Source organism: Salvelinus alpinus, chromosome 34, assembly GCF_045679555.1.
Source record: "Salvelinus alpinus chromosome 34, SLU_Salpinus.1, whole genome shotgun sequence".
NCBI lineage: Eukaryota > Metazoa > Chordata > Actinopteri > Salmoniformes > Salmonidae > Salvelinus > Salvelinus alpinus.
Window position 1 is genome coordinate 788,312 of NC_092119.1, and position 13,330 is coordinate 801,641.

General features: G+C 48.5%; 1 protein-coding gene across 1 annotated transcript in view; it reads left to right on the forward strand.

The window, feature by feature from the left end:
* The first annotated feature begins 598 nt into the window (after nt 1–598).
* znf106a (zinc finger protein 106a) overlaps nt 599–13,330 on the forward strand; it is a 41,624-nt gene continuing 28,892 nt past the window's right edge. Inside the window, exons 1-4 of the mRNA XM_071382818.1 lie at nt 599–712; nt 5,761–5,857; nt 6,316–6,377; nt 11,983–12,177. Coding sequence (XP_071238919.1) covers nt 5,804–5,857; nt 6,316–6,377; nt 11,983–12,177 — 311 coding nt within the window. The 5' untranslated portion in view covers nt 599–712; nt 5,761–5,803. The remainder of the gene's footprint in view (nt 713–5,760; nt 5,858–6,315; nt 6,378–11,982; nt 12,178–13,330) is intronic.

The following is a 13,330-nucleotide window of genomic DNA, read 5'->3' on the forward strand; positions in this document are numbered from 1 at the left end:
ACATAGTAAATTACCAATTACATTTTTTGCTGGCAAATTTCGACACTCTCTCTCTCGTTGACTTCAATGCAAAAATTCCAAATTTCTTGGGCTTACTTTCATGGACAGATTTTGGGCTGAGTAAAACCAAAGATTTCTATAACTAAACCAAGATAACCCACAGCCTGTCGTTTCAAACGGAAACAAGTGAGTCATAGCGGGCAGAAGAAGCAAGGAGGTGGCCAGAGCCAAGCACGATTTAGCGAGAACCTATTGGTGCGTTCTAGCCCGTATTTGCACATCTCCGTTACGGAACGCCTACTCTGCGAAGTGCGCTTGTGCAATAACGCTATTCGCCTTTGCGCCCCTTCTAAACAATGCCATTTAAAAAAAGTCTAACCGGGTAAAGTCTGTCGTAACATATTTTAGATTTAGGAACAGAAAACTGTATTGAGATTAAATATTTAATCGATGAGAAAATTAGTAGAACGTTGGACAACATCCATCTCGTTCTCCCACTGATTTGGTATTGGCCATATTTGGTAGTGAGTGGAAATGCCAAGCGGATGCTTCAAATTTATACATCCGGTGAAATATTTGTCTTATTGTTCTGTCTGTGGTAAACCCTTTTTGGCTTCGCCTCTTCACATCTGGAAGGGGAGGGGCAACCGGGTCGATCCAGCGACAAGACGGGAAGTGGATGAACTTGCACCAGTAAACAAGATATTTACAGGTATTCTTGCTAAATGTACATGCGTTAACTACACACACGCAGTTACAACTTAAATTAGAAGAGTTTTGGGTCAGTTTGAAGACCTGCAGTGAGAACAGTGCGTGTGTTTCCTTGCAAGATAGAAGTAACGTTAGCTACTGTAGCTAGTTAGACAACGTAGCTAATGTTCGCTAGTTTGATATACATAATTTAGCTAACGGTAGTTAGCTAACGTTACGTAGTTGGTAGCTAACCTCATGCATATACAAACAACAATATAACAAAGTAGCTAAATACTTACTTTTGTGTTTGAAGTAGCTACGTTGGCTAGCCCCTTGTTCGCCAAACCAGTTAGCTAGCTAGTTGTGAACAGAGCCATGTGTACGGCAAGGCTCCATCCTAAACAAGGCTAGCTTGCTAGCAAAACAATGGACTGGATATGGCGGGTGTTTGTTGATAGCCACGCAACGCATGTATTGACAACACCCCGCTCACACACACACACACACACACACACACACACAAATAGTGGCGATTAAAGCATGTCAGTCTTGGTGGGCGAACGAAAAAAATGTTTTTTTAGGTACATGCCAGCAAAGCCACTACACAATACAACCCATTATTTAGACTATAACGGTGACGAACGATGCCCACAAACTGTTAGGGCCTACATATAGCTGTTCCAACAGCACACCTTGCTATCAGCAGAGCCTTTTCTGCCACGAAACAGTTAGTTCAGCTTCATTTACTGCCTTTGAAAGAAACATAGCTGGTATGGCTGACTTGCTTGAACAAATATGGGTTCTCCTGACAATTGAGATGTACAAACTATGGCATAAGGGGATGATGAGCAGATAAGAGGCAATCTGTTATTTCGATTTAGAAATTAATGAGCGAGTTAGGACAGACGTAGTCAATATAACTATTTGTTCAGCACTTTTGAAAATGTACAGTGACAAAATTCAGAACATGGGCCATTCTTACAGTATTCTCCCTGTACACCAAGTCAGAACCGTAGGATAAATAAAGGGGGCTTATAAGCAGACAATGAAAGCTCTTACAATATTTGATTACGTTTCTCTTAAACAGGCGATTGGCTAGATGTGCACCACCAAGTCAGAACAGTAGGCTAAGTTATGAGGGGGGAAAGGGACCAAATTATTAGGGTGAGGCACATGGGCCACTAACAGCTTAGTACACAACAAACACTTAGTATTACTTTCTTAGCTACAGTATACATATCTCCCTGGCATATTGCATCATTTATGCAGCAGCATACAATACATTTTTGGACTCACCTTGTTGTGCTGTGCTCACTTGAACAGGAAGGTGGCACGGCGATCCATCTTGTGGGCAAATTTTGTCAGCAAATTGTGGCATTCTCTGGATATATGGTGCTTTCAAGACAACTGGGAACTCGGAAAAAAACAAGGTCGAATCACGACGTCAGTGATCTTCAGGTTGGAGATCTAGAAAGAGGCCAGAGTTCCCGACTTGGAATTCCGAGTCGCATGACCTTTCAAAACTTATTTTCCCAGTCAGAGCTATTTTTGTTCTCCCCCAGAGTTCCCAGAAGTCATGCAGGATTGACAGCATGACCAATGTATTCAATCTTTTCTGGCTGAGGGTGTTGCATGTGATTGTTTATCCTTTTAAGCTTGGAAAAGAGACCCTTACACACAGCAAGCTATTGATTGCATTGCAGTTAGCCACTGATTCCTTCCAAACCACTCCGTGTTGAATTTGCAATTTCCAACTTGTTATGTTTATGTCCAATGGTCGATGAGCTGAGATTTTGAAAGTATGATGTTGACGTGATCAGCCCAATCAAAGCTACGGTAGATATAGTGTGATTTGACCTCATTTTATCTGTGGTCAATGACCTTGAGCGTTCTTGGATGGGCGCTTTTAATGTAACGCTATGGCAGCACCCAAGGGGCTTGAATGTTCGAGCTCTACCCGTAGATTTTGTGGTGACGTAGTGTCCCCCATGAGTGACAGAACACTAAGCCAATCACGGCGCAACTAGAGAACATTACCAACCCCTACGCTCCGTATTTTACACTGGCTGCCCCACCACCACAGAAAGCACTGAGCTAGGCTGAAACACCTGTATTTTGGAGCTGCCTTACTCAAGAAAACAAAAAAGAGACCATGTTTGTATGTGGCTTTATTAACTCAATTATTTTAGTTTTTTTACATTGTTTGCAAACTGATATGTGACACGTATTTATGCCAAAATAACAAGCAAAACAAGCAACAATAAACTAAAATCTTTATTTATTTTTTGTCGCTACTGTGCGCGCACACACACACACGCACAGCTAGTTAGCAAACTACTAACGTTCGTCTGATGAATCGGGCTGTAATACACAATGAATTGGTGTTCATCCTGAAACTAGGTAAAGTTAGTTGTATATTTGATATTCGGTTTGTGCCTCTTTGGTAAACTGAACCATGTACAGCGCCTTCAGAAAGTCTTCACACCCCTGGACTTGTTGTTGTTACAGACAGAATTTAAAATCGATTCAATTGAGATATTTTGTCAATGGCCTACACACAATACCCCATAATGTCAAAGTGAAATAGTTTTTCGCCATGTAAAATTTTTTTACAGTTGGAATTTCTTGTGTCAATAGGTATTCAAGCCCTTTTATGGCAATCCTAAATAAGTTCAGGGTTCAAAATTAGTGTAAGTTACATAAGTTGCATGGGTTTTGACCCCACACATAGTATTATCTTTAAGGTCCCATAGTCGGGCATTGAATTTCAAACACAAAGACCAGGGAGGTTTTCCAATGCCTCACAAAGAAGGGCACCTATTGGTAGATGGGTACAAATTTAAAAGCAGACATTGAATATCCTTTTGAGCATGGTGAAGTTATTAATTACAATGTGGATGGTGTATCATCAAACCCTATCACTACAAAGATACAGGCGTCCTTCCTAACTCAGTTGCCGGAGAGGAAGAAAACCGCTTAGGGATTTCACCATGAGGTCAATGGTGACTTTAAAACAGTTACAGGGTTAAATGGCTGGGATAGGAGAAACTGAGGATGGATCAACAACATTGTAGTTACTCCACAATACTAACCGAATTGACAGAGTGAGAAGAAGGAAGCCTGTACAGATACAAAATATCCCTGGCCTCCCAAAGGGTACTGCGGTCTAAGGCACTGTATCGTTTTAACTCCAACCCTGTTTCTGGAGAGATACCCTCCTGTAGGTTTTAACTCCAACCCTGTTTCTGGAGAGATACCCTCCTGTAGGTTTGAACTCCAACCCTGTTCCTGGAGAGCTACCCTCCTGTAGGTTTGAACTCTAACCCTGTTCCAGGAGAGATACCGCCCTGTGGGTTTGAACTCTAACCCTGTTCCTGGAGAGGGGTTGGAGTTTGACTCCCACCCATAGCCTCTCCACCAGCCCTGCTGACTGGCTGTAGAGCTGTTCTATCACCAGGTCATCCAAATGGCACCCTATTCCCTATGTAGTGCACTACTTTTAACCAGAACTGGCACCCTATTTCCTATGTAGTGCACTACTGTTAACCAGGACTGGCACCCTATTCCCTATGTAGTACAGTAATTTGTAACAGTAGTGCACTATATATAGGGAAAATGCCCATTTGGGATGTACTCAGTCTGGAATTAGCCTAGTGTGAACTCTGTGGCACTCTGTGGACTGGTAGAGTCTGTGCTGCAGGGCTGGCATTCAGGGGAGGCCAGATGGGGTTAGGGTTGGGTGGTCATCTTAAGCATGTTGAGGAAGAGCCAGCTAGACGTGGGAGGTGGGAAAGAGATGACCTCCACTCCCCTCTGTCCCAGCTGATGGGGCAGAGTTGACCTCCGCTCCCCTCCGTCCCGGCTGATGGGGCAGAGATGACCTCCGCTCCCCTCTGTCCCGGCTGATGGGGCAGAGATGACCTCCGCTCCCCTCTGTCCCAGCTGATGGGGCAGAGATGACCTCCGCTCCCCTCTGTCCCGGCTGATGGGGCAGAGAGGACCTCCGCTCCCCTCCGTCCCGGCTGATGGGGCAGAGATGACCTCCGCTCCCCTCTGTCCCGGCTGATGGGGCAGAGATGACCTCCGCTCCCCTCTGTCCCGGCTGATGGGGCAGAGATGACCTCCGCTCCCCTCTGTCCCGGCTGATGGGGCAGAGATGACCTCCGCTCCCCTCTGTCCCAGCTGATGGGGCAGAGATGACCTCCGCTTCCCTCTGTCCCAGCTGATGGGGCAGAGATGACCTCCGCTCCCCTCTTTTCTAGCTGATGGGGCAGAGATGACCTCCGCTCCCCTCTGTCCCAGCTGATGGGGCAGAGATGACCTCCCCTCTGTCCCAGCTGATGGCTCCCCTCTGTCCCAGCTGATGGGGCAGAGATGACCTCCGCTCCCCTCTGTCCCAACTGATGGGGCAGAGATGACCTCCACTCCCCTCTGTCCCAGCTGATGGGGCAGAGATGACCTCCGCTCCCCTCTGTCCCAGCTGATGGGGCAGAGATGACCTCCGCTCCCCTCTGTCCCAGCTGATGGGGCAGAGATGACCTCCGCTCCCCTCTGTCCCAGCTGATGGGGCAGAGATGACCTCCGCTCCCCTCTGTCCCAGCTGATGGGGCAGAGATGACCTCCGCTCCCCTCTGTCCCAGCTGATGGGGCAGAGATGACCTCCGCTCCCCTCTGTCCCAGCTGATGGGGCAGAGATGACCTCCGCTCCCCTCTGTCCCAGCTGATGGGGCAGAGATGACTTCCGCTCCCCTCTGTCCCAGCTGATGGGGCAGAGATGACCTCCGCTCCCCTCCGTCCCAGCTGATGGGCCTTTGCCAGTCAAGTCTCGTATATATTTATATATACACACACTCTGCGGGGGCTTCGGGCAGTCAGAGGATAGCAGCTACACTGGCAGCAGTCCTGCATGCTTGTACGTAACATAATATAGTCCACATGTATTTGGGCAGCTGACGTTTATATATAATTGAGGCAGCCGTGTTATACAAACAATTTGCACAATGTCAGTTCGGTGAGTGAAGCTTTTTATATAGACTGTTTTCAATAATTCTCATTTCCTCCCAACAGTACGTAATGGCCTGATTTTTGAAACCCACCATCAATATCCAACATGGGGAGGGAAAGGAAGTGCATTCTCTGTCAGATCGTATACAGCTCCAAACAGGTAAAACCTTTTCAAAGCTTCCTGGAAAGAAACAGTCATTATCGGGCCTACATGTTATTTTTTTTTTATAGCGATTTTCTAAAACCTAAAGATGGCGCTTTCATCACCACAAACTTTTGTTCTGATCAATATCATGTCGTCTTTAGATGTGAATGGTTTGTTCTGATCAATATCATGTGGTCTTTAGATGTGAATGGTTTGTTCTGATCAATATCATGTCGTCTTTAGATGTGAATGGTTTGTTCTGATCAATATCATGTCGTCTTTAGATGTGAATGGTTTGTTCTGATCAATATCATGTCTTTAGATGTGAATGGTTTGTTCTGATCAATATCATGTGGTCTTTAGATGTGAATGGTTTGTTCTGATCAATATCATGTGGTCTTTAGATGTGAATGGTTTGTTCTGATCAATATCATGTCTTTAGATGTGAACGGTTTGTGTTCTTGTGTCTCCAGGAGATGGATGAGCATATGAAGAGTATGCTGCATCATCGTGAACTGGAGAACCTTAAGGGCCGGTGAGAACTACTGCTGAACTTACGCTAACTTACCCAGAACTTACACTAACTTACCCATGCATGGAACTTACACTAACTTACCCATGCATGGAACTTACACTAACTTACCCATGCACGGAACTTACACTAACTTACCCAGAACTTACACTAACTTACCCATGCACGGAACTTACACTAACTTACCCATGCATGGAACTTACACTAACTTACCCAGAACTTACACTAACTTACCCATGCACGGAACTTACACTAACTTACCCATGCATGGAACTTACACTAACTTACCCAGAACTTACACTAACTTACCCATGCATGGAACTTACACTAACTTACCCATGCACGGAACTTACACTAACTTACCCATGCATGGAACTTACACTAACTTACCCGTGCATGGAACTTACACTAACTTACCCAGAACTTACACTAACTTACCCATGCACGGAACTTACACTAACTTACCCAGAACTTACACTAACTTACCCATGCACGGAACTTACACTAACTTACCCATGCACGGAACTTACACTAACTTACCCATGCACGGAACTTACACTAACTTACCCATGCACGGAACGTACACTAACTTACCCATGCACGGAACGTACACTAACTTACCCATGCACGGAACGTACACTAACTTACCCATGCACGGAACGTACACTAACTTACCCATGCACGGAACGTACACTAACTTACCCATGCACGGAACGTACACTAACTTACCCATGCACGGAACGTACACTAACTTACCCATGCACGGAACGTACACTAACTTACCCATGCATGGAACGTACACTAACTTACCCAGAACTTACACTAACTTACCCAGACACTGAACTTACACTAACTCACCCATGTACAGGTGCGCAAATTGTTGCACATTTACCCTCATTTTTCCTGCAGAGCGAGTTGGATTATGTTTGAGATGAATGAATTCCCACAACTGTTTCGGGAGATGATGCTGCAACTCCTGCCAAGTCTTGTGATCAGGAAAACCTTCTGGCACTTGACATTGGTCACGTGTGTGATTGGTCACGTGTGTGATTGGTCACATGTGTGATTGGTCAGGTGTGCCCGGCCTAGCATTAGCTGGGAAATGGATAGGGGCACAGCTGCCACAACTATGGCATATATTTATATATAGATACAATCTGACTGGAACAACAGTCTCAGACCAACTGACTGGAGCAACAGGCCCCGACCAACTGACTGGAACAACAGGCCCCGACCAACTGACTGGAGCAACAGGCCCCGACCAACTGACTGGAGCAACAGGCCCCGACCAACTGACTGGAGCAACAGGCCCCGACCAACTGACTGGAGCAACAGGCCCCGACCAACTGACTGGGACAACAGGCCCCGACCAACTGACTGGAGCAACAGGCCCGACCAACTGACTGGAACAACAGGCCCCGACCAACTGACTGGAGCAACAGGCCCCGACCAACTGACTGGAGCAACAGGCCCCGACCAACTGACTGGAGCAACAGGCCCAGACCAACTGACTGGAACAACAGGCCCGGACCAACTGACTGGGACAACAGGCCCCGACCAACTGACTGGAACAACAGGCCCGGACCAACTGACTGGAACAACAGGCCCGGACCAACTGACTGGAACAACAGGCCCGGACCAACTGACGACCAACTGACTGGAACAACAGGCCCGGACCAACTGACTGGAACAACAGGCCCGGACCAACTGACGACCAACTGACTGGAGCAACAGGCCCGGACCAACTGACTGGAGCAACAGGCCCCGACCAACTGACTGGAGCAACAGGCCCCGACCAACTGACGACCAACTGACTGGAGCAACAGGCCCCGACCAACTGACTGGGACAACAGGCCCGGACCAACTGACTGGAGCAACAGGCCCCGACCAACTGACTGGGACAACAGGCCCGGACCAACTGACTGGAACAACAGGCCCGGACCAACTGACTGGGACAACAGGCCCGGACCAACTGACTGGAACAACAGGCCCCGACCAACTGACTGGAACAACAGGCCCGGACCAACTGACTGGAACAACAGGCCCGGACCAACTGACTGGAGCAACAGGCCCGGACCAACTGACTGGAGCAACAGGCCCGGACCAACTGACTGGAGCAACAGGCCCGGACCAACTGACTGGAACAACAGGCCCGGACCAACTGACTGGAACAACAGGCCCGGACCAACTGACTGGAACAACAGGCCCGGACCAACTGACGACCAACTGACTGGAACAACAGGCCCGAACCAACTGACTGGAGCAACAGGCCCGGACCAACTGACGACCAACTGACTGGAGCAACAGGGCCGAACCAACTGACGACCAACTGACTGGAGCAACAGGCCCCGACCAACTGACTGGAGCAACAGGCCCCGACCAACTGACTGGAGCAACAGGCCCGACCAACTGACTGGAGCAACAGGCCCGACCAACTGACTGGAGCAACAGGCCCGACCAACTGACTGGAGCAACAGGCCCCGACCAACTGACTGGAGCAACAGGCCCGGACCAACTGACTGGAAAAACAGGCCCGGACCAACTGACTGGAACAACAGGCCCGAACCAACTGACTGGAGCAACAGGCCCGGACCAACTGATGACCAACTGACTGGAACAACAGGCCCGAACCAACTGACGACCAACTGACTGGAGCAACAGGCCCGGACCAACTGACTGGAGCAACAGGCCCGGACCAACTGACTGGAGCAACAGGCCCGGACCAACTGACTGGGACAACAGGCCCGGACCAACTGACTGGGACAACAGGCCCGGACCAACTGACTGGGACAACAGGCCCGGACCAACTGACTGGAACAACAGGCCCGGACCAACTGACTGGGACAACAGGCCCGACCAACTGACTGGAACAACAGGCCCCGACCAACTGACGACCAACTGACTGGAACAACAGGCCCCGACCAACTGATGACCAACTGACTGGAACAACAGGCCCCGACCAACTGACTGGAACAACAGGCCCCGACCAACTGACTGGAACAACAGGCCCCGACCAACTGACTGGGACAACAGGCCCCGACCAACTGACTGGGACAACAGGCCCCGACCAACTGACTGGAGCAACAGGCCCCGACCAACTGACTGGAGCAACAGGCCCCGACCAACTGACTGGAGCAACAGGCCCCGACCAACTGACTGGGACAACAGGCCCCGACCAACTGACTGGAGCAACAGGCCCCGACCAACTGACTGGAGCAACAGGCCCCGACCAACTGACTGGAGCAACAGGCCTGAACCAACTGACGACCAGCTGACTGGAACAACGGATTGTAGGTATTGTCCCTAATGGCACCCTATTCCCTACATAGTGCACTACTTTTGACTAGAGTCCTTTAGGTCTTGGTCAAAAGAAGTGCACTAAATGGGAGATGGGGTGTCATGTTGGACGCAGTCGTCACTCTGCAACTATTTCAAGTGACTGTCGTGGAGATTACTGAAATATGTGACCGCAGCGGGCAGTCTCTTAACTGTACCATCTAGGAGAAAGGAGAGGCTCTTAACTGTACCATCTAGGGGAAAGGAGAGGCTCTTAACTGTACCATCTAGGAGAAAGGAGAGGCTCTTAACTGTACCATCTAGGGGAAAGGAGAGGCTCTTAACTGTACCATCTAGGGGAAAGGAGAGGCTCTTAACTGTACCATCTAGGGGAAAGGAGAGGCTCTTAACTGTACCATCTAGGAGAAAGGAGAGGCTCTTAACTGTACCATCTAGGGGAGAGGCTCTTAACTGTACCATCTAGGGGAGAGGCTCTTAACTGTACCATCTAGGAGAAAGGAGAGGCTCTTAACTGTACCATCTAGGAGACAGGAGAGGCTCTTAACTGTACCATCTAGGGGACGGGAGAGGCTCTTAACTGTACCATCTAGGAGAAGGGAGAGGCTCTTAACTGTACCATCTAGGGGAGAGAGGCTCTTAACTGTACCATCTAGGGGAAAGGAGAGGCTCTTAACTGTACCATCTAGGGGAGAGGAGAGGCTCTTAACTGTACCATCTAGGGGAAAGGAGAGGCTCTTAACTGTACCATCTAGGAGAAAGGAGAGACTCTTAACTGTACCATCTAGGAGAAAGGAGAGGCTCTTAACTGTACCATCTAGGAGAAAGGAGAGGCTCTTAACTGTACCATCTAGGAGAAAGGAGAGGCTCTTAACTGTACCATCTAGGAGAAAGGAGGGAATGTGTTACAATTTTTGCAGACATTTGTTAGTTCTGGTTGTTTTAAGATAAATAAGTATATTATATTATCATGAGTTCCGAGTCTAGTTGAGATGTAACTCTTATGACTAATATTGTTCCTTTATTTAAACTGAATTAACGTCTTTGTCATTGACAGTAAAATGGACGTGCACTTGTAGACATTATTCCCTTTTTTCTTCTTTTATCAAGTGAGAATTGTAGTCCACCACAAACCTATGAAAAACACATTTTTGATTAGAGACTATATGCAAAGATATCTATATTTAGCCTGTATTGATTCACTGATTACATTATTGAACTCATTGTTTTTGATTCACTGATTAGGATATTCAACTCATTGTTTGTTATTTTGTGCCCTTCGTACTATTGCACAAGACAAAACAGTGCACTTCCAAATCAACCCCCCCCATCCGAACCTAATCAATGAGTTAACAGAACGTCAGGGAGCCGAGGTCAGTACAACAATGACAGTTTTTCTGAGAGGGTTGAACCTCTTGCCAATAAAGTCACGGTACCTCTCAGCCCCTCTCTACAGTGAGACAGAGGGTTTGTGTAAGGCGTCCTAAATTGAACCCTAGTCCCTATAGAGGGCTCTGATCAACAGTAGTGCGCTATATAGCGAATAGGGGGCCATATAGGGTGCACACTTCTGTGGTGAATTATCTACAGCTGTTACTTGGCCACGGCTCCGGTTACAACCAGCCTCACGATTGGTTCACAGGCTAAGCAGCTCCACAGTTGGGTATTCAGTAGGATAACGTGGGTGAGGGGTGGGAGGTTATCTGAGGTGGGGGGTGGGGAGGTTGTTATCTGAGGTGCATAGCAGAAATAGAGAGCGGCTGACTGAGCACAGCCCCAGAGCACAGCAGACTAACACCATGACAGCAGCAGCACGCTAGGCTGAGGCTGCTGTCCCTCCCTGCCTAAGAGGGTGTGCCTGTCTCCACATCGGCCACAGCCCGTGCTCCCTTACCTGCCTGGATGGCTGTGTAGTGTGTATCGTGGGATTAATGTTACCATGCTGCCGACGACACACCGCCTCCTGCCCTCGCCAAACTGCCGCCACCGGCCCGCTGGAAACAACTAGAAGCCTAGAAGAAGTTCATGAAGACTTAACCAGCTGATCTTAACTCTTAAACGACAGAAAATAATACGTCATTTTGCCTCCTGATCTCTGAAGAATTAAAGAAACGGGAAGAGTATTTTTCTTACTAAGGATTGTTGAGTAATCTCCTTTCCTTTTTATTACATTGAATAATTCCTAAAACCTAGAGCCGGGTATTGTCCAAGTGCTCTGCAGACGAACAGGGAGACCAGACCAGTTGTGACTAGAAGCACATGTCACCATGCCAGAGGGGTTTATTGAGAGTCCGCTGTCCCCTTCCCTCCCCAGGGACTGTGGCCATGAGTGCCGGGTGTGCCGGGTGACCATGGTGAGCCTAACGGACTACGCCAACCACATATCCAGCAGGGTGCACAAACAGCGTGTGGAAACGGCGGAACGGGAGGGTGCCGGGAACGACCAGGAAGAGGAGTACTTCGACAAGGATCTGGTCAAACTGATCGAGACCCGGAAGGAAGTGATCAGGTAAGAGCGGGATGCCTTTTCTTCTTCTATGTATTTGTTTATCTGTCTGCTTAAACTCTGATGATTTGAATAGAGAACTTGTGTTCCTGTGTTGGGAAAACCTTTTAAAACGAGAGCTGAGAACTTGTCAATGGCCATAGTCTGATCATAATGTATTATCGTGATGTTTGGTCTGTGTGTCTGGACTAGTGGACCATGTATAGTCACATATATTAGGTGTCGTGGTTTGGGTCACTCTTCTCATTTAGCTGTGACGTGAACCATACTGCTGCTCATAGAGGTGGAAAGAGGACTCTAGATGAATATAAGACATCGTTCTGTCACACACGCCATTTATAATGGCACAGCTACAAAGACGAGATCTCTATTCTGTCTCTATGGTTGCTGCTCATAGAGCCCAGGGCAGAGAGAGGGAGGGTGGGGTCGTGTGTCAGGGAGTCCAGGGCAGAGAGAGGGAGGGGTCAGGGAGTCCAGGGCAGAGGGAGGGAGGGAGGGGTCGTGTGTCAGGGAGTCCAGGGCAGAGAGAGGGAGGGGTCAGGGAGTCCAGGGCAGAGAGAGGGAGGGGTCTTGTGTCAGGGTTACATACTAAAAAAAGCATTACAGTCACAGCAACCCTCTCACTCACTCCAGCTTGACCACATTACAACATGTCCTCTATGGCTTCTAGAAGGAGTGTTCACAGAAACTATCCTCTCACTGGTCTCATGTATAGGAGTGGGAAACCGTCCTCTCACTGTCCTCATGTATAGGAGTGGGAAACCGTCCTCTCACTGTCCTCGTGTATAGGAGTGGGAAACCGTCCTCTCACTGTCCTCGTGTATAGGAGTGGGAAACCGTCCTCTCACTGTCCTCGTGTATAGGAGTGGAAAACCGTCCTCTCACTGTCCTCGTGTATAGGAGTGGGAAACCGTCCTCTCACTGTCCTCGTGTATAGGAGTGGGAAACCGTCCTCTCACTGTCCTCGTGTATAGGAGTGGGAAACCGTCCTCTCACTGTCCTCGTGTATAGGAGTGGGAAACCGTCCTCTCACTGTCCTCGTGTATAGGAGTGGGAAACCGTCCTCTCACTGTCCTCGTGTATAGGAGTGGGAAACCGTCCTCACACTGTCCTCGTGTATAGGAGTGGGAAACCGTCCTCTCACTGTCCTCGTGTA